Below are 21,760 nucleotides of genomic sequence, written 5' to 3' on the forward strand. Positions count from 1 at the left end.
AAGCCTACTTCTGTTTTCTCCATCCGGTCGGCGGAAGTGACGTTATTGGAGGAAACCAGCGCTGTGCTTACTTCTGTGGAAATATGGCTGCGGCCGCTTTCGGCGTTCTTTGCAGGAAAGTCTTAATCGGCCTCAAGGTTTCCAGGTCGCTTTTAAATCCTAAAGCCCTAGCTAGCACAGGGTAAGTGATGTGAGGAGTAGGTTTGTTCTCCTCTCCGACTTTAGATCTTGTTTGGCTGCCGAGATGCTGAAAACAGCTGAGAGGCCGTGCGGATGGCTGAGACCGAACGCACTTGGGTGAGGAGGGAATGACCTTAGAAAAGTCGCCCATCTCCGACATTTCCGTTCTTTCCTCAAACGTTTTGTTGTCTCCTCCTGTGGACCAGGCAGTCCAGGGGGTCTGTGCATATCCAGTATTTGTTGAATTAAGCCTAGAGATACAGAAGCATCCTATTTGGCTGGGTGAGTTGCACTGAAGAGTTTTTGGTTATGGAACGGAGTCAGGTTTGGATGGATAAAAAAGAAGGGGCCTTTGTACTTCCAGAATCTATCACAGAGATTGTTTGGTAATGTTCAGTGGATAAATGAAAAGTAGTCAAATGAACGGAAAGTAGCCCTGCAGGTGTGAGAAAGGAACGTCCTATATATTGGTGTTCTGGAAAAACAGTTTGTTTTCTGGACGGACCAACTAGAGTTTATGGCGTATGGTTTCCTCACTTATCCTGGCTTTTGTGTGTATTGAGTGGAATTTTATACATAGTTGGGTATGTCGGATTTTTTTTAATTATTATTTATATATATGTGTATATTTTTAAGTAGGCTCCACACTCCTCTGGCGATGGAGCCCATCGCCCGGCTTGAAAGGAAGTAATATATGCGCCCTTGAATCCGGCACAGACAGTTGTTGAGCATCTGTTATGTGCTACAGTATTATAACTTACACTTACCTTAGAGATAAGAATATTTTTTTCCTTTTGTAGAGGCTCAAAGGTTGTAACTTGATAAAGGTTACAAACTTGGATCAATCGTCTTTTCCTCATCCTTTTTTCTTCAAAGTAAATTTTAGATTTTTATTACTAAATGAATATCTGTTCATTTGCAGACACTTTGGAAAATAAGGCAAAGTGTTTTGAAAAAAGTAATAATAGACTATAATTTTTGCCACTGATACATAAAGATCTCCTTCCACTCTTTAACTTTGCATATATACACATACATGTAATTTTGAAATAAAGCCAGAATCATATTTACATATATGCAGTTTTGTGCTTTATCCTTGTTTCCCAACTTTTTATTTTTAAAAATTTCAAACCAACAGAAAAATTGTAAGAGCAATACAAAGAATAACCATATACTCTTCATCTTTATTAAGCAATTCTTAGCAATTTTGTCACATTTTCTTTTTTTTTTTAAGATTTTATTTATTTGTTTGACAGAGAGACACAGCGAGAGAGGGAACACAAGCAGGGGTAGTGGGAGAGGGAGAAGCAGGCTTCCCACCAAGCGGGATCCTGATGCAGGGCTCGATCCCAGGACCCCAGAACTATGACCTGAGCCAAAGGCAGCGGCTTAACCAACTGCACCACCCAGGTGCCCCTTGTCACATTTTCTATATCTCTTTATATCCATGCCTTTATATTTTTTTTCTAAGCTAATTGAGGCATGTCAGAATTGCAAACATCATGACACTTCAGCATATATCACCTAAGAACAAGAACACTGTCTTAACTACAGTACTACAATGATCATGCTGGAGAATGTCACATCAACATACTACAATTTCTGTTCTTTTATCTAGCATCCAGTCCAAATTCAAATGCCCTCAATTATCTTGCTAATTTCTTTTTTCTTTCATAATTTTTTATCCAGGGTCCAGTCAATGATCATTCGTTGCATTAGTTATGTCTCCTTCATTATCTTTAATCCAGAACATTTTTTATAAAATCAGCCTTTTTAGATTATCCCTCCATTTGGATTTGTCTTGATTGCATCCTTGTGGTTAGATTCAGGTTAAATTTTTTAGGTAGGAATACAACACTTGTGATGTACTTTGCTATTATGTTTTCAATGATTTCACCAGGTTATTAAATATTCTTTAAAAACATTTTTAGGGACGCCTGGGTGGCTCAGTCTGTTAAGTGTCTGCCTTCGGCTCAGGTCATAATTTCAGGGTCCTGGGATCGGGTCCCATGTCCGGCTCCTTGCTCAGCAGGGAGCCTGCTTCTCCCTCTTCTGGCCGTTCCCCTTGCTTGTGCTCTCCCTCTCTCTTTTTATCATACAAATTATCATACAAGTGCATAATTGGGGAAATTATCATACAAATGCACAGTAATTGGGGTGCCTGGTGGCTCAGTCTATTGAGTGTCCAACTCTTGATTGCTGCTCAGGTCATGATCTTAGGGTTGTGGGATTGAGCTGCCCCTCCCCACCCAGGGTTCACACTCACTATGGAGTCGCCTTGAGATTCTCCCTCTCCCTCTGCCCCTCCCCCTGTGCGCGTGCATATGCACGTGCGCATGCTCTCTCTTATGCTCTCTCTCAAATAAAATCTTTTTAAAAAATGCACAAATATGTTTTTAACCATTTCCTGGTTGCATATTTACATTATTAATCAACTTTTGGATATCACATATAATGCTTTAATAGACATTTTTACTTATCAATTTCCATCTATAATATTTTTAGTTGAAATTTCTAGATGAGGAATTATTGGGTTGAAGGGGGAAGCATGAAGGCTTGTGATACATGTTTGCAAAATTAAGCTTCAGAATGTTTTTATCTGCTCATAGAACCACTAGCAGTGTATGAAAGACCTAAAAATGTTACTTTGAAATATAATTATATCAGTGGGGTGGTTGGCTGGCTCAGTCTTTTAGAGCATGGGATTCTTGACCTTGGGGTTGTGAGTTAAGCCCCATGTTGGAGCGTACTTAAAAAGTAAAAAATAAAAATATAATTATATCAATATATTACCTCCAAAATCATGTGACTATATTAACCTCTGAAATTAAAGGGTAGCAACATCTATAATGCAATATTAAAAATAATTTCTAAAGCATTTTATGTTTCTTTCTTGTGCAGAAACGCTGAGTAATTTTTTTTAACATTGTAGATGAGGAAATGATTCCGATTATTGCTTATGAAATCCAAATGTTGTAAAACTTTAATCACTTGTTTATATATGTTCAGTTGCAGGTTTTCTCTTAGCCTTTTGCCTAAGAACATACCAAATGTCACATCTTTTCACCAGTGTAGATTACTTCATACCACATTGTCAACAAAAGGACTGGAAGAATTTTTTGATGACCCAAAGAATTGGGGGGAAGAAAAAGTGAAATCTGGTAAGATATTTGGGTTGGTCAATATTAAATATATTGAACCCTCTATCATTTTGGGATTATTTATGCACCTTGGAAATCATTTAGGTGTTTCGTTTTGATTTCCTTTGGGGATGTCAAAGAAAATTAAAAGGATAATATAAATAGAGTTAATTGTTAATTGGCAGGTTGGCAAAAGGTTTAGAAGAGGAGTAGGTTGAATTTATTAACTGAGGGGCACCTGGGTGGCTCAGTTGGTTGAGCATCCAACTCCCAATTTTGGGTCAGGTCATGATCTCAGGGCCGAGAGATTGAGCCCTGTGTCCAGGCTCCGTGCTGCTCAACCTGGAGTGGCTTGAGATTCTCTCTACCTCTGCCTGTCCTCACACTTGTGTGCACACTCGTGCTCTCTCTCTAAACAAATAAATAAAATGCTTAAAAAAGAAAAGATTGTTAATTGAAGTGAGGTTTAAGGTTTTAGATTTCATTTTTTAGAGATAATTGAAAATTTATGATATAAAGTATTTTGGCATTAAATTTTGGAAATACATTCTATATTAATACAACATTTTTGAATGCTATTGCCAGTCACATTACTAATATTTTCATGTTACCTAATTTAATGCCAATTTAATACTAATTACATGTTATACTATAATATAAAACTATTTTATAGATAAGCAAATAGGTTTAGAGAAGTTAAGTAATTTACCACAGGGCACATGGCTAGCATATTATTTCATGTTGTGGATTTCATAATTTTAATAGGAGCTTCGTGGACCTGTCAGCAATTAAGGAATAAAAGTAATGAAGATTTACATAAACTTTGGTAAGTATACTGAGTACATTAATATGTAGGTGTTTGAGGGGTGCTGGACTGGCTCAGTCAGTAGAGCATGTGACTCTTGATCTTGGGGTTGTAAATTCAAGCCTCACGTTGGATATAGAAATTACTTAAAAATAAAATCTTAGGAAATATATATGTGTAGGTGTTTGAAGCAGTTAAAGTATAACAATGAGGTATAAACATATCTATTTGATGTAAGAAATTGAGTAACATGTTTTGTCTTATAATACTATGGATGATACACAAAATCATTATAGATTTTATAAATATGACAGGTTAAATTACATTAAGACAAATTAGTGTTCTCAAGTATTTGGGGATTTAGAAATTTTACTGTTACTGCTACTAGTCATACTAGCATCTATACTAACAATTTTAGTAAACTAATGAAATGGGAAGTGTTTGTTATATTTAGGCCTTCCTCCTTTTTATTACCTTATGCATGGTCTGTAATCTTTAGCTTATTTACTCTGAGGAAGTATGTTGGAGAGTGCATTTAGCTAGCTATTTCTGGCAGATTTTCCTGATGAATTAGAGAGGGTTGAGAGAATTTAAGACAGGGTTGCATTTTAATGGATTACTTATTTATTTATTTACTTATTTGTATTTATTTTCATTGAGGAGTAATTGACATAACATTATGTTAGTTTCAGGGGTACAACATAGTGATTTGATATTTGTATGCATTGTAAAATGATCACCTTAATAAGTCCAGTTCAAATATGTCACTGTACATAGTTAGAAAATTTTTTTTCCCAGGGGCACCTAGGTGGCTCAGTTGGTTAAGCAACTGCCTTCAGCTCAGGTCATGATCTCAGGGTCCTGGGATCGAGCCCCGCTGCGGGGCTCAGCGGGAAGCCTGCTCAGCGGGAAGCCTGCTTCTCCCTCTGACCCTCCTCCTCCCTCTGACCCCCCCCCCCGCTTGTGTTCCCTCTCTCGCTGTCTCTCTCTCGCTCTCTGTCAAATAAATAAATAAAATCTTTAAAAAAGAAAAAAAAAATTTTTTTTCCCTGTGATAAGAACTTCCAAGATCTGCTTTCCTAGCTATTTCCAAATATGAAGTACAGTATTATCAACTATAATCACCATGCTGTACATTACATCCTCATGACTTACTCATCTTATAACTGGAAATTTGTACTTTTTCACCCTCCTCACCCATTTTGCTATTAACCTTAAAAATAAAACAGTTTATTTTACCAGCAAAAATGGGTTTATTCAGGAATAACAGAATTGAAGTTGAGGACAAGCAAGCTATGGCAAAACCATAGACAAGTCGAACAAAGGAATACTATTTTATGGAGAAGGAAGAGAAAGTTGAGCGGGGTTGTTTTGAATGAAAGTCCATTGGAGAAAAGCAAGAGTTCAGGGTGATGATGGTTTCTCACTGGCTGAGCTGCAGAAGTAATTTCTTGTAGGAGATGGCAATGTATGTCTTTCCCTGTTAGAGCCTGTAATTGATTCTTTTCTGTTGAGGATTCTTCTGTTAGGGATCTGTAATTGACATTTTTTCCTATACTTGACATGGAGTGGTATGGCTCCCCCTTCCAGTATCCCCTTCCATCATCTCCAGTCCACTTTAGTTAGGTTTTCCTTTTATTAATTCTCACATTTCCCTCTTTTGATCAAGATCTTTCCTTGAAGGCAGTGCTAATCAAGTCTCAGTTTTTCTATATTTAGTGGAATTGTCCTTCAGTGCCAGGAAGGACCTTTCCTGGTTGTCATGTCTTACCTTGGAGGGAAAGTGCCTAACAGTTGGGAACCTCAGAAGGCCACATTTGAGTAACAAGGTTAAGAGGGAGAATTCTCTGGCAATTCCCATCTAAAGTTTATTATATCTTCTCAAGGCCCACCTGTTGGAGATCATCTCCTTATTGGGTGCATCATTTTTTTTTTTAATTTCAGTATAATTAACAGAGTGTTATATTAATTTCAGGTGTACAGTATAGTAATTGAACAATTCTGTACTTAGTGCTCATCACCCTAAGTGTACTCTTAATCTCCTTCACCTGTTTCACTTACCCCCCACCTCCCTTCTGGTAACCACCAGTTTGTTCTCTAGAGTTAAGACTGTTTTTTGTGTCTCTTTTTTACTTTGTTTTGTTTCTTAAATTCCACATATGAGTGAAATCATATGGTATTTGTCTTTCTCGGACTTATTTCACATTTAGCATTATATCCTCTAGATCCATCCTTGTTGCAAATGGCAAGACTTCATTTTTCTTATGGCTGAGTAATAATCTATTGTACATAAATACCACATTTTCTCTATTCATTTATTGACGGATACTTGGGTTGCTTCCATACTTTGCCTGTTGTAAATAATGCTGCAATAAACATATGGATGCATATATCTTTTCAATTTGTTTTAGCATTCTTCGGGTAAATACCCAGTAGTGAAGTTACTGGATCATATGGTAATTCTATTTTTAACTTTTTGAGGAACCTCCATGCTGTTTTCCACAGTGGCTGCACCAGATTGCCTTCCCGCCAGCAGTACACAAGAGTTCCTTTTTCTCCATATCCTTGTCAATATTTATTTATTGTGGTTTTTATTTTAGCCATTCTGACATGTATGAAATGATATCTCATTGTGGTTTTGATTTGCATTTCCCTGATGATGAGTGATGTTGAGCATCTTTTCATGTGTCTGTTGGCCACCTGTGTGTGTTCTTTGGGGAAATGTTTGTTCATGTCTTCTGTCCATTTTTTAATTTGGTTATTTGTGGGTTTTTTGGTGTTGAGTTCTATAAATTCTTTATGTATTTTAGATACTAATGCTTTATTGGATATGTCATTTGCAAATATCTTTGCTGTGCAGAAGCTTTGTATTTGAATTATCCCAATACTTTATTTTTTTAATTTATTTTTTAAAAAGTAGACCATACCCAGTGTGGAGCCCAACATGGGGCTTCTACTCACGACCCTGAGATCAAGACCCAAGCCAAGATCAGGAGTCAGATGTTTAACTGACTGAGCCACCCAGGCACCCCCGATAGTTTATTTTTGCTTTTGTTTCTCTTGTCTTAGGAGACCTATCTAGAAAAATGTTGCAGTGCCTGGTATCAGAGAAATTACTGCCTGTGCGCTGTCTTTTAGGATTTTTATGGTTTCAGGTCTCACATTTAGGTCTTTAATCTACTTCGGGTTTATTTTTGTGTATGGTGTGAGAAAGTGGTCCAATTTTATTCTTTTGCATGTGGCTGTCTAGTTTTCCCAATACCATTTGCTGAAGAGACTTTCTTTTTCCCATTGCATAACCTTGCCTCCTTTGTTGAAGATTGACCACATGATTGTGGATTTTTTTTAAGGTTTTTTATATTTGTTTGCAAGAGAGAGCATGTGCGTGAGGCAGGGAGGAGCGGAGTGGGAGGGAGAGGACAGGAGAAAGAATCTCAAGCAGACTTCCCACTGAGCACAGAGCAGGACCCTGAGATCAGGGCCTACGCCGAACCCAGAGTCGCGGGCCTGCCTGAGCCACCCCGTGCCCTTTGTGAGTTTAGTTTTGAGCTCTCTATTCTGTTCCATTGATCTAGGTGCCTATTTTTGTGCCAGCACCATACTCTTTTGATTACTACAGCTTTGTAGTATAACTTGAAATCTGGAATTGTGATACCTCTGGTTTTGTTTTTTTTCAAGATTGCTTTGGGTGTTCCATGCAAATTTTAGGATTGCTTATTTCTAGTTCTGTGAACAATGCTATTGGTATTTTGATAGGGATTGCATTAAATCTATAGATTGCTTTGGGTAGTATGGGCATTTGAATAATAATTGTTATCCTAATCCATGAGCATGGAATATCTTTTTGTATGTGTTGTCTTCAATTTCTTTCATCAGTGTTTTACAGTTTTCAGAGTACAGATCTTTCACTTCCTGGGTGAAAGTTTATTCCTAAGTGCCTTATTTTTGGTGCAATTGTAAATGGGATTGTTTTCTTAATTTCTTTTTCTCCTGCTTCATTTTTAGCATATAGAAATGCAGCATATTTCTGTAGATTGATTTTGTATCCTGTGACCTTACTGAATTCATTTATCCTAGTAGTGTTTTGGTAGAGTCTTTAGGGTTTTCTACATATAGTATGTCATCTGCAAATAGTGAAAGTTTTATTTCTTCCTTACCAATTTGGATGCCTTTTATTTCTTTTTGTTGTCTGCTATGGCTAGGACTTCCCATACTGTGTTGAATAAAAGTGGTGAGAATGGACACCTTGTCTTGTTCCTGACCTTAGGGGAAAAGCTCTCAGTTTTCACCCATTGAGTATGTTTGCTCTGGATTTTTCATAGATGGACTTTATTATCTTGAGGTATATTCCCTCTAAATCTACTTTGTTGAGGGTTTTTTTCATGAATAGATGTTGTATTTTGTCAAATGATTTTTCTGGAGCTATGGAAATGATCATATGGTTTTTATCTTTTCTTTTGTTGATGTGATGTATCATGTTGATTGATTTGTGAATATTGAGCCACCCTCTCATCCTAGGAATAAATCCCACTTGATTATGGTGAATTATGATGTATTGTTGGATTCTTTTTGCTAATATTTCATTGAGGATTTTTGCATCTATATTCATCAGAGATACTGGTCTGGAGTTCTCTTTTTTTGTAGTCTTTATCTGGTTTTGCTATGAGGGTAATGCTGGCATCATAGAATGAATTTGGAAGCTTTCCTTCCTCTTCTATTGTTTGGAGTAGTTTGAGAAGAATTGAGTATTAACTCTTCTTTAAAAGGTAGAATTCCTGGGGCGTCTGGGTGGCCCAGTCAGTTAAGCATCTGACTCTTGATGCTGAGGTCATGATCTCAGGGTTGTGAGATCAGACCCAATGTCGGCTCCTCACTTAGTGGGGAGTCTACTTGAAATTCTCTCTCCCTCTGCTCCTCCCACCTGCGTGCCTCCCACGTGTGTGTGTGTGTGTGTGTGTGTGTGTGTGTGTGGTGTCTCTCTCTCTCTCTCTCTCTTGCAAATAAGTAAATCTTTAAAAAAATAAAAGTTAGAATTCCCCTGTGACACTATCTGGTTCTGGACTTCTGTTTGTTGGAAATTTTTGATTACTGCTTCAATTTCATTGCTGGCAATCGGTCTGTTCAAATTTTATATTTCTTCCGGATTCTGTTTTGGGAGGTTATATGTTTTTAGGAACTTAGCTATTGTAGGTTGTCCAATTTGTTGATATATAATTTTTCATAATATTCTCTTACAGTACTTGTTATTTCTTTGTCGTCAGGTGTTTCATTTATGATTTTGGTTGGGTTCTGTCTTTTTTTTTATGAGTCTGGCTAAAGTTTATTTTGTTGATCTTTTCAAAGAATCAGCTTCTGGTTTCATTGATCTGCCCTATTGTTTTAGTTTCTATTTCATTTATCTCTGCTCTAATCTTTATTATTTCCTTCCTCCTGCTGGTTTTGGGTTTTGTTTGTTGCTTGTTTTCTAACTCCTTTAGGTGTAAGGTTAGGTTGTTTGAGATTTTTCTTGCTTCTTGATATGGGCCTATATTGCTGTAAATTTCCCTCTTGAACTGCTTTTGCTGCATCCCAAAGATTTTGGACCTGCTGTTTTCATTTTCATTTGTCTTCATGTATTTTTTTTATTTCCGCTTTGATTTCTTGGTTCACCTATTCATTTTTTAGTAGCATGTTATTTTAACCTCCATGTATTTGTGTTTTTTCCAGATTTTTCTTGTAGTTGACTTCTGGTTTCATAGCATTTGTGGTCAGAAAAGATGCATAGTATGACTTCGATTTTTTAAAATTTGTTAAGACTTATTTTGTGGCCTAATGTGTGATCTGATCTGGAGAATGTTCCATGTGCACTTGAAAAAGAATGTGTATTCTACTGTTTTAGGATGGAATATTCTGAATATATCTGTTAGATCCATTTGGTCCAATGTGTCATTCAAAGCCACTCTTTCCTTGTTGATTTTCTGTTTAGATGATCTCTCCATTGATGTAAGTGGGATATTAAAGTCCTCTGCTATTGTATTACTATCAGTTATTTCCTTTACGTTATTAGCTGTTTTATGTGTTTAGGTGGTCCCATGTTGGGTGCATAAAAATATACAATTGTTATGTCTTCTTTTTGGATGTTCCCTTTGTGATTATATAGTGTCCTTCCTTGTCTCTTGTTACAGTCTTAATGTTTGAAAGTCTGTTTTGTCCAATATAAGTATTGCTGCCCGTTTTCCTTTTGCTTCCATTTGCATGATAAATGCTTTTCCATCCCTCCACTTTTCAATCTGCATGTGCCTTTAGGTCTGAAATGCGTCTTGTGTAGGCAGCATATAGATGGTCTTGCTTTTTTATCCATTCCATCACCCTTTGTTTTTTGGTTGGAGCGTTTAGTCCGTTTACATTCGAAGTAGTTATTGATAGCTGGCCATTTTATTACTGTTTTATGATTGCTTTTGTCCTCTGTTCCTTTCTTCTCTTGCTCTCTTACAGTTTGCTGCCTATCTTTAGGGATATATTTGGATTCCTTTCTTGTTACTTTTTATATATTACTGGTTTTTGATTTGTGATTACTTTTAGGTTTATGTATAACATCTTGTGCATATAGCAATCTATGTTAGGTTGATGGTAACTTAAGTTTGGAACCCATCCTAAAAGCACCAAATTTTTACTCTGTTCCTCATGTTTTATGTATATAGTGTCATACTTCACATCCTTCTATTTTGTGAATTCCTTGACTGATTTTTGTAGATATACTTAATTTTACTGCTTTTGGGCTTCCTACTTTCCTTTTTCCTGCTTATGGTCTTTCCACCTAAAGAATCCCCTTTAACATTTCTTATAAGGCTGTTTTAGTGATGAATTCATTCCTTTAACTTTTATCTGGGAAACTCTTTATCTCTGCTTTTATTCTGAATGATAACTTTGCTGGATGATAGAATATTGTTGGTTGCAGGTTTTTTTCTTTCAGCACTTAAAATATATCATGCCACTCTCTCTGGCGTGCAAATTTTCTTTGAAATCAGCTGATAGCTTTGTGGAGTTTCCCTTATATGTAACTGTTTCTTTTGCTGCTTTTAAAATTCTCTCTAGGTCACTACCTTTTGCCATTTTAATTACTTATGAGTCTTGGTGTGGACCTCCCTAGGTTGATTTTGTTGGGGACTCTCTGTGCCTCCTGGATCTGAATTTCTGTTTCCTTTCCCATGTTCAGGAAGTTTTCAGCTATTATTTCTTCAATAAATTTTCTGCCCCCTTTTCTCTCTTCCCCTTCTGGGGTCCCTATAATACGAATGTTATTATGCTTGATAATGTTGCTGAGTTCCCTAAGTCTGTTGTCATTTTTTTTTCCCCTCTCACATTCAGCATGATTGCTTTTCATTATTCTGTCCTCCAGATTACTGATCTGTTTTTGTTTCCTATAGTCTGCTATTTATTCTCTCTAGTGTATCTTTAATTTCAGGTATTGAGTTGTTCATCTCTGATTGGTTCTTTTTTATACTTTCTGTCTGTTGAGGGTGTCACTGAGGTCCTCCACTCTTTTCTCAAGTCCAGTGAGTATCTTTCTGACCATTACTTTAAATTCTCTATCAGGAAAATTACTTACCTCTGTTTCATTTAGGTCTCTTCCTATGATTTTGTCCTTTTCTTTCATTTCAGACATATTCCTCAGTCTCCTCATTTTTGTCTAACTCTCTGCATCTGTTTCAGTGTGTTGGCAAAGTTAGCTATGTCTCTTGCTCGTGAAAGTAGTGGCCTTATGAAGAAGAGGTCCTGTATGCCCTGCAGTACAGTGTCCCCTGTTCACTAGAACCTGGCACTTTAGGGGTATCTCCTATGTGTGTTGCATGCACCCTACTCTTGTGTCTGAGGTGTGTTTGGATTGTCAGTCTAGTCATCTACAGTGATTTGCTTTGTGTGTTGTTGGCAGGGTTTGGTCCCTGTCTTGTTAGTGTGCCAGTCTGGGACCACCTTGGCTTGAGTTGGGTGAGATCAGGTATTTGCCAGGGCTGCAGTTACACCGAACTGCAGGGTGTTCTCCCTGTCTTGTCCCCTAAGAAGTCTTCATTGTTGGGCAAGGTCTGCAGATGTCTGCTCCCAAACCACTGCTGGGACCACAGTGGAACCAGTGTATGCGGTTATCTTCCTCTCTCCCCAAGATAGGAGTCAATTTGGAGTGGTATTGACCCCTGTCAGGGCTGCTTGCACACTGCCAGGCTTGTGGTGCCATTTTGGATGGACTCCTACTGAGAGAGAGTTGGAGGGAGCATGTCCACAGAAGAACACAAGGGCAAGTGCACAGTGTTAGTAGAGTTTGTGTTGGTGTGCTGTGGGAGGTGACCAGGTTGGAGGGGGTAGATCTGCAGAAGTGGATGGGGGCCAGGCACACAAGCAAGGTGGAGAGTGTTTGCACCACACTGGTTCCCATAGGTATCCATGTATCTAGGGAAGGGAAATGGCACCTACAAATTCCTTTGTTCTTAGAGAAATCTCCCAAAGATCCTTGCCCCTCCAGCATAGGTCCCGAGATTAACAAACAAATCTCTCTCCTGTAGGGCGCCTGGGTGGCTCAGTTGGTTAAGCGACTGCCTTCGGCTCAGGTCATGATCCTGGAGTCCCTGGATCGAGTCCCGCATCGGGTTCCCTGCTCAGCAGGGAGTCTGCTTCTCCCTCTGACCCTCCCCCCATCTCATGTGCTTTCTCTCTCATTCTGTCTCTCAAATAGATAAATAAAATCTTTAAAAAAAAAAATCTCTCTCCTGTACATCCCAGGATTCTTTCAAACTGGTGCTCTGTTTTGTATTTCAGTGGGACTGTTTGTTGTACTGTCTTTAAGAATGGGGACTCCATTTCCTCTCACCCTCAACTCTCTTGGACCCAAGCCTGCTGCTTTTTAAAGTTACAAGTGTTGGACGCCTGGGTGGCTCAGTTGTTAAGCGTCTGCCTTCAGCTGAGGTCATGATCCCAGGGTCCTGGATCGAGCCCTGCATCGGGCTCCCGCTCAGCGGGAATCCTGCCTCTCCCTCTCCCACTCCCCCTGCTTGTGTTCCTTCTCTCACCCTCTCTGTCAAATAAATAAATTCTTTAAAAAATAAAAAAATAGGGTTGAAACTATTAAACCCCAGTGATTGTAAGGATTAGAGAAATTAAGCCCCTCTGCTTTTCAAAGGCAAATGTTACAGGGATTCATCTTCCCAGTGCAGGTCCTCCGTGTCTCAGGTGCCTGGCACAGGATCTGCTCCTCTCTGCATCCATGCTGTTCCTCTTACGGACAGTCCCATTGGTTTGTTTGTCTCCCCACTATGTCTCCACCCTTTCTACCCTCTTCAAGGTGGCCTCCTCTCCACGTTTAGCTGTGGAAAGTCTGTTCTGCTAATCTTCGGGTCGTTTTTTGAGTTATTTACACTGATGGGGGTGTTATCTAGGTGTATCCATGGGAGGAGGTGAGACGGGGATCCTCCTACTGTGCCATCTTCCACATGTCTGGGTACATTTTTTACAAAAGTTTAACAGACAACAAAGTACAAAAATTTTAAATAACTATACAAAATACAAGAAGTAACAATTCAAAATTGTTTCATGATTCTTAACTAGGACCCTAGATCTGAAAGTAGTGAACCGAAAATATTTATTGGCACTTACTTCAACTTAAGAGGAGAAAAGTTCAGGATGCCTGTGGCTCAGGTCATGATCCCAGGGTCCTGGGATCGAGTCCCACATCGGGCTCTCTGCTCAACAGCGAGTCTGCTTCTTCCTCTGCCTGCCACTCCCCGGCTTGTGCTCTCTCTTGCTCTCCCTCTCTCTCTGGCAAATAAATAAATAAAATCGTTTTAAAAAAAAAAAAAAAGAGGAGAAAAGTTCTCCCTACAGAGGCAAACGCAGAGTCCTGTGTGCCTCCTACAAGTACCCACTTAAAGTGGCCATGAGAGCAAAATGGATACTGCGAGAACACACTGGAAGAATCAGTCAAGTGCATTTTGGAAGATACAGTGCAGGTGTAAACATGAATCGATAGTTAATAAACTTCTGCAAAAAATAGCAAAACTTCAAAAATGTATTAAAACAGTATTATCTCAAAAACTGTTTGAAAACAGACATTATTCAATGATACAACCAGTAAGGTTGCATATTCAGAGACCGTGACTTTGGATAAGTACCCAGAATCAGATAATAGTTCAGATGAAAGACTGTTTTGAATTCTGAACCTTCTAACCCTTCAGGAGAAGCCCGCAAAAAAGTTGTTCATCACAAGGTCATAATGAGGCTATTTCTGAAAGGCCATAATGAAAAAAAAAAAGAGGTTCCCCCCCCTCTCGCAAGCATTTGGGAAACGCACACAAGGATATTTTCGTTCCAAGAAAGAGATGGTAGAAGCAAACAGGAGAAGACATGCAGGCCTGGTCTGGGCATGTTGAGAAAGCTGTCTTGTTACATGTCTGCTTCAATTCTAGGAAACTTTACTTTCAGGTCACTAGAGGTGTGCAGGTCTGGTTAGGGTTTAGTGCTTTCTCTAGATATGTCATGTGAATCCAGGATTCTGTTGGAGTTTGGTGGCACAAGGTTGAAGAGAGTCTTTCTGGAGGTGTCTTTTTCACTAGATGAAATCTTCAGGTTGCAAAGTGTGATGCTTAAGGTTGCCATCTCTAGGGAGTGCACTGTGAAAAGATCGCTCTACCAAAGCATGGTTTTTTTTTTTTTTAAGATTTTATTTATTTGATAGACAGAGAGGGAACACAAGCAGGGGGAGTGGGAGAGGGAGAAGCAGGCTTCCCACAGAGCAGGGAGCCCAACATGGGCTCAGTCCCAGGACCCTGGGGTCATGACCTGAGCCAAAGGCAGACACTTAACCCACTGAGCCACCCAGGCGCCCCTCCATTATTATTTCTTCAGTGGCCTTAATTAAAGTGGTGGTGGCAGAAATGGCTCTGAGACAAGGGGGTCTCATGCCACAGGGTCTGGTTATTAGCTGTAATACCCTATGGGTTGATGATGGTCCCCATGTTTTGGGGTGAGTACTCCCAAGGGCATTCTCTTCTCTCTTACAAAGAGGTAAAAGTAAAGTTGATGATTAGGACATCCAAGGGCAGGGGACATTACTAGGCTTTTTTTAAAGTTCCAAAGTTTACTTCTTCCTGACCTTTCCAAATAATAAGGTCAAGTTTGTCATTTTTTAGTAAAGCATGTAGAGTTTGAGTCATAGGAGAGAATTTTGGGATCCCATTTCCAACAGTAGCCAGCAAGTCCCAGAAAACCTCATAATTGGTGCTTAGTTTTAGGTTTTGGGAAGTTCAGGATATCTTGAAGTCTACCTGGATCCAGATGTCCTTGTTCCAAGATCAGGTGCCCTGAGTATCAAACCTAAGTTAGAGCAAACTGCAGTTTATCTTTGGAGAGTTTATGTCCCTTTAAGGCCAAAAGTTGCAACAGTTAGATGCTGTCTTCCTATGACAGTTTTGAGAAAGGGAGTAGAGAAGCAAATCATCTACATAATATAACAAAGTAGAGCCTACAGAAAACTATATCATCTAAATCAGTTTTTGAGGTTTGTGGTCGTAAGAAGGACTCTCTTTAGGCCTGAGGCATTACTGGCCAGGTGTATTTCCCATTCTGCCCAAGTGAAAGCAAAAAGATTAGCTATCCTTATCAGCTGGCATACTAAAATACGTGCTGCAGAGGTCAGTTACAGTGAAAAATCTGCTTTCAGTGGAATGGATGTCAGTAGCATATGGGGGTTGGGGAGCCGTTAGGAACAAGGTGCCAAGGGATAACAATGTTATTTATTGCTTGGGCTAACCTCCATCCTTGGCTGTCTGGTTTTCTTACAGGTAAAATAAGGGTTTTACAGGGAGTAGTGTAGGGATTAATGCAGCCCAGAGCCTTGTAATCTTTTATTATGGGCTTGATGCCTTGCAAGGCTTATTTATTTATAGGCTGTTCATTAATTCTGGGGACGGGTTTTGAGGGATCTGTTTGAATCTTGATGGGAGATGCACTCTGGATTCTGCCAACATCAGTTGAAGATCTTGCTCATCAAGAGGATGGTAACTGATCCAATAGGGACAAATGATCAGTGTCCCCAAACTCAGTTATAGCGCTGCCAGAGATGGAGCAAATAATAGAGGTCAGAGGGCCATTTAATTTACCTAATTGGCTATTTTGATTACTACCTTCAAATTCCAGAATTATTTCCCTGTTTAGGAAGAAAGGAATTCTGGTATGGTATTTTTGTGAGAGATCTTGGCCCAATGGGACAGAGGAAGTAAGGAGAAAGTTGTGTCTCTCAAAGTGCCTAGAGAAATGAGAATAGGTTCAGGGGCAGGAACCTGTTGCTGTTTATTAGAGATCCCTACTATGTGAACTGTTTTAGTACTCTGAGGCAGAGGCTGCAGTGGGGTTGGGCACCAAGAGTGTAGCTCTCACATCAGTAGAGACAGATTCATTCCCAATCTGGAGAGTGGTTTCTCTGAGCTGATTAAGAGCGAAGATTGGGAAGAGCTCCTGTTGTTCCTCAGAGCCCTGTCATTGGGAATTAGGAAGACATTGGAAAGGCTGGCTAGGGGGCTGAAGGCTCCTGGAGCATTTCAGTTGGTAACAATCTTTTTTTTTTTTTTTTTAAATGTCCTGGCTCTTTGCAGTAATAGAAAGTAGGAGGGTTTTTGTTTTGGTTAGGGCCCTTATTTGCAAGACTTGAAAACTAAGAATTCTAGGTGACTCCTCCAAGGATGCAAGTAAGCTCATTTGCCAAATTAACTAAATCTGCAGTGAACATAGTTTCCCTTTCCATCCTGGTCCTTGTAACTAAAATAGAAGTGTCTTGGTTCAGTCCATTAATAAATACACGGTTAAATGTTACCCAAGTGGATTCAACATATAAAAAGAAGACCAAATTGTCTTTCAGTTTTCTTTAAAGACAATTTGGGGGAGGGATGGGTTGGCTGGGTGATAGACATTGGGGAGAGTATGTGCTATGGTGAGTGGTGTGAATTGTGCAAGACTGTTGAATCACAGATCTGCACCTCTGAAACAAATAATGCAATATATGTTAAGAAAAAAAAAGAAGATAGCAGGAAGGGAAGAATGAAGGGGAGTAAATCGGAGGGGGAGACGAACCATGAGAGACAATGGACTCTGAAAAACAAACCGAGGGTTCTAGAGGGGAGGGGGTGGGGGGATGGGTTAGCCTGGTGATGGGTATTAAAGAGGGCACGTTCTGCGTGGAGCACTGGGTGTTATGCACAAACAATGAATCATGGAACACTACATCAAAAACTAATGATGTAATGTATGGTGATTAACATAACAATAAAAAATTTTTTTAAAAAAGACAATTTGGAGTCGATTATAATAGTAATGACAGATTCACCAGACTTTTGTGTATAAGCCTGCATTTCATTCTAGTCAGCAGGCTTAGGAAAAAGTACTGTAATTGCTTGGTGGAGATTTCCAGTGAGTGTCCTAGCATCTTGCCAAAAGTTAGGGATCTGTTTCTCAAAATCCTTTTACGATGTTTCCATTGAGCTAGTTTCATCTAGTGTTTGGCCTAGCCCTCACCAACAAGGATATGGACTAATTATCAATCTGAGAGACCAGGTTGGTGAGTTTGAATGACAATGCTAAATTCTTCAGCAAACCTCTGGGTGTCCTCAGTCACTTTAGAGAATTCTTCTTAACTATGGCTTGCAATTCAGCCTTAGTTCAGTGAACATAGATATGTGGGGTTTATTTAGATCCTCAGAAGACGTAACTTCAAATTTGGGTTCAGGAAAGGAAAGGAGAGAGGAGGAAAGGTTTAGAGGAAAAGGGAAGTTTGGTGAGAGAACTGGCATGGGGAAACACGGCGGGTGCGGAGGGGGAGTCAGTGCAGAAGGGAAGGAGGACAGCCCTGGATGTGGGGCGTAAACACAGTGGCTGCTGCACATCCTGAGACAAAGACGATAGGAGGGGAAAGACCTTGGAAACCTTTCTGTCTTTTTAATTGTTTGCCTGTTAGTCTAGAAATTGTATTTGGCAGAGAGGCAATTTTAGATTCCTAATAATATTTGGAAGTTTGAAAATACCAATCAATCCCATTCTGTCTTGGCAATTTTAGAGCCATGGCTGTCCAGTTCAGTTTTGAAAAAAGTAAGTTTGGGAAGATTGAAAGATCTCCCAAATGGCCACTGAAGCCCAGTTTATAGCTGTCAGTCACGTGTCTGGGGGGGCTGGAACTTGCTATTGGCATGTAAAGTGGGGGACAGTCTTAGGGGACTGAAACCTTAAATCTGTGGAATCCGGCTCTACAGGGAGTGTCAGAGTGTTGGAGAAGTGGTGTTGGAAAAGTCCACACGTATTTGGCATCAGGATGGAAAAAACTTTTCATTTGGTATCAGAAGTGTTATGTGTAGAACAGCACAGATTCATTTTAGAAAAATTAGTTGTATAAAAGCATTGTTATTGTAAGTTATTGGTAAAGGGCTAGTCAGGGCTGTTCAGTATTCATCTTGGCTAAAACCAGTTTATCTTCTGCCAGTTCCTTCCCCAAAATCATCTTGCATAGCTTAAGATATCCCAATGCCTTTGTGTCATTTTCAGTGCCCTCCACATTTATTTTCTTTCCTTTGTTCCAGCTCTAAATCTCAAACAGATTTATTCACAAAACCTACCCCACTTCAGCTCTGCCGCTTCAGTAAATTTGGTTATGTTTGCTTTGGTTTCCTTTCCAGTCTAACAAATCCCATCTCTCAAGCTTTTCTTGATCATCCTAGCTAGAGATGTGTCCCCTCCCTCCCACTTAATTCTTCTGGTACTTGTCTGTGCCACTTAATACACCACATCACATTACAATTTCTGAGGCAGCATAGTAGAGGAAAAATAAAAAGAATTATGCACGCAAGGAGTCCAGAATTTGAATCTTGAATTAGCTATGTGCCCCAGAATAGCTTACTTCTGTCAGCCTTACTTTTTTCTTTTAGAAAGTGGAAATAGTACCAACCTCAAAGGATTGTTGTGAGAATTAAATGAGGTAATATATATAAAATGCTTAGCATGTTGCCTGGCATATAATAGGCATCAAATACATATTATCTTCCATCTTCTCTCTCTACTTGGAATGTAGGGACATTTTATTTATGCTTTTTTATACACTCTCTTAACAATACAGTATGTGGTAAATGGAAAATTTATTAAACGAATAAGAATCAATACAGCTTTGTTTAAAGGATAATTCTCTGTAATGATATTCTAAAGGACTTTTGAGTACAGATCATTAGTTTTTATGTCAAAAATTACAACCTCAGGGTCACCCAGGTGGCTCAGTTAGTTAAGTGTCCAACTCTTGGTTTCGCATCAGGTCATGATCTCATGGCTCCTGGGATCAAGCCCCAAGAGGGACTTTGCACACAGCCCGGAGTCTGCTTGAGATTCTCTCCCTCTGCCCCTCCCCCTACTTGCTCTCTCTTGCTCTGTCTCTCTAAAATAAATCTTTTAAAAAATTTACAACCTTAATGTAACCATAGGATAGCATTACAAGCTTTATGTTCTTTGCTATAGGTATGTCCTACTGAAAGAAAGAAACATGCTCCTAACTCTAGAGCAGGAGGCCAAGCGGCAGAGTTTGCCAATGCCAAGTCCGGAGCGGTTAGAAAAGGTAACATTTATGGGAGGCTGGAGACTGTTGGGATAAAAGCCGAAAGATGTAAGTGTATGGTTCCTATTTTCTTGGCAAGTAGATTTCTTTTTTTAATAAGTTGGATTTTTGGTAAATGTACAGAGTTGTACAACCTTCACTATTTTAGAACATCTCCATCACCCCAAAATGAAGTGTCATGCCCATCTGTAGTCACTCCCCATTCCCACCTGCAAACCTCAGTAGATATGTGGACGTGTTTTTATTTCTCTTGGGTAGATACCTAAGAGTGGAATTGCTGGGTCGTATGGTAAATCTATGTTTAATGTTTTAGGAAACAGCCCAACTGTTCTCCTAAAGTAGCTGCACCATTTTACATTTCTAGTTCCAGTTTAACTACTTCCTTATGAACCAGGTCAAAGTTTTTAATACTTTTTTTTTATTGTGGTAAAAAACAGATACCATAAAACTTACCTTTTTAGTCATTTCTAAATGTATAGTCCAGTAGTATTAAGAATATTCACATTGTAAAAAAAAAAAAAAGAATATTCACATTGTTGTGAAAAGGTCAACTATTATTCAAATTAGGTTTTCTTCATCATTAAAAAAAAAATCCCAGGGCACCTGGCTGGCTTAGTCAGTTGAGCAACCAACTCTTGATCTCAGCTCAGGTCTTGATCTCAGAGTTATGAGTTCAAGCCCCACATTGGGCTTTCTGCTGGGCATGGAGCCTACTTAAAAAAAAAAAATGCCCTGGGTTCATTATTTCCACTCCTAGAGGTAATCAGTCATACGTATTTCCTATTTATCCATCAGAATTTTTCCCTGCATGTAGAAGTATGCCTAATTATTTTTATTTACAATAAATAATTCCTCTGATGTGGTTATACTGTATAAACTCCTCTGACACTGGCGTCTTGCACTTACCTGGTATACCTGGATATCTTTCCCTATCAGTATATGTAGATCTGCCTTTTCTTTTTCGTGGCTGTACACGTGTAAGCTAGTTCTTCCATGTCGAAGTGTTTTGGTTTATTTAGTTAGATTTCTCAGGGTTTTTTGCCTGGATTGCTTGTGAGTGAGCTCTTTGTTGATGTGTCTGTGCCAGAGTAAGTAGTCAGTGAGAACAGAGCTCAGCTGTTTGCCTGGCCTCAGCTGTGTTTTGCTTTCCTTTCCCCACACTACTTGCAGCCGTCTCTCCCTCTAAGAGGGGAGGACCTGATATTCCTGCAGAGAGTCCAAGAAGGTAGAGAGTAACATCTCAGTTATTTACCCTAACTAGAATTCCATAGCATACTTGTTTTTTTAAACTTTATTTTTTGACATGAGACTGACAGAGAAGAGAATGGTACAGAGGTACTTTTCACCCAGTTTCCCCAAGTGAATATTTTATCACATTTGCTTTATCCTTCTCTGCCTTCTTCTCTAAATAACACATTTTTTTCTTCAGAAGTTTAACAGTAAGTTATATACATGCTGTCCCTTTATCCATAAATAATTAAGTATATGTTGCCCAAAATAACAAGGATATTTCCTTATATAACTGTTGTACAATTTCCAAAATCAGGAAATTAACACTGATACAGTACTGTTACCTGATCTGCAGGTCTCTTTCATTAGTTATCCTAACAACATCCTTTATAGCAAAAAAAAAACCCTGGATCATTTGTTTTCAGTTGTTCTCTTTAGTCTCCTTTGAACTGGATACTCAGTCTGTGTGTGTCAGGACATTGACATTTTTGAAGAGCATAGGCCAATTTGGATTTGTATAATGTTTCTCCTTATAATCATGATGATTGGCAGAAATATCATGGGGGTGATACTGTGTTCTTCACAGTGCATAATATTAGTCACAGGATGGGGTTTTTTTCTGTTACTGGTGTTGACATTAATGATTTTGTTAGTGTGGTATCTGCCAGGTTTCTCCACTGTATATATAGTTACTCATTTTTCTTTGTATTGAGATCATGTAAATATCCTGTAATTCCTCAAACTTGTATTCACTAGTTTTAGCATCTATTGATCAGTTATTACTATGATGTTTGCTAA

The 21,760-nt window shown here is 39.0% G+C and overlaps 1 protein-coding gene across 3 annotated transcripts in view; it reads left to right on the forward strand.

Annotated features, from left to right (window-relative positions):
• Positions 1 to 29: 29 nt before the first annotated feature.
• Positions 30 to 21,760, forward strand: part of MRPL47 (mitochondrial ribosomal protein L47) — a 40,167-nt gene continuing 18,436 nt past the window's right edge. For 2 of the 3 annotated variants that reach the window (XM_025878334.2, XM_025878324.2), the window contains exons 1-4: positions 30 to 181; positions 3,190 to 3,341; positions 4,086 to 4,146; positions 19,636 to 19,732. In XM_025878334.2, the coding sequence (XP_025734119.1) occupies positions 84 to 181; positions 3,190 to 3,341; positions 4,086 to 4,146; positions 19,636 to 19,732 (408 nt within the window). In that variant the 5' untranslated portion in view covers positions 30 to 83. Of the gene's footprint in view, positions 182 to 218; positions 463 to 3,189; positions 3,342 to 4,085; positions 4,147 to 19,635; positions 19,733 to 21,760 lie in introns of those variants that run through there. The other variant, XM_073896860.1, reaches the window with a different exon arrangement.

The sequence above is a fragment of the Callorhinus ursinus genome, unplaced genomic scaffold (assembly GCF_003265705.2).
Source record: "Callorhinus ursinus isolate GAN/ISIS: 27379988/994484 unplaced genomic scaffold, GSC_fseal_2.0 scaffold1, whole genome shotgun sequence".
In the NCBI taxonomy this organism is placed as follows: domain Eukaryota; kingdom Metazoa; phylum Chordata; class Mammalia; order Carnivora; family Otariidae; genus Callorhinus; species Callorhinus ursinus.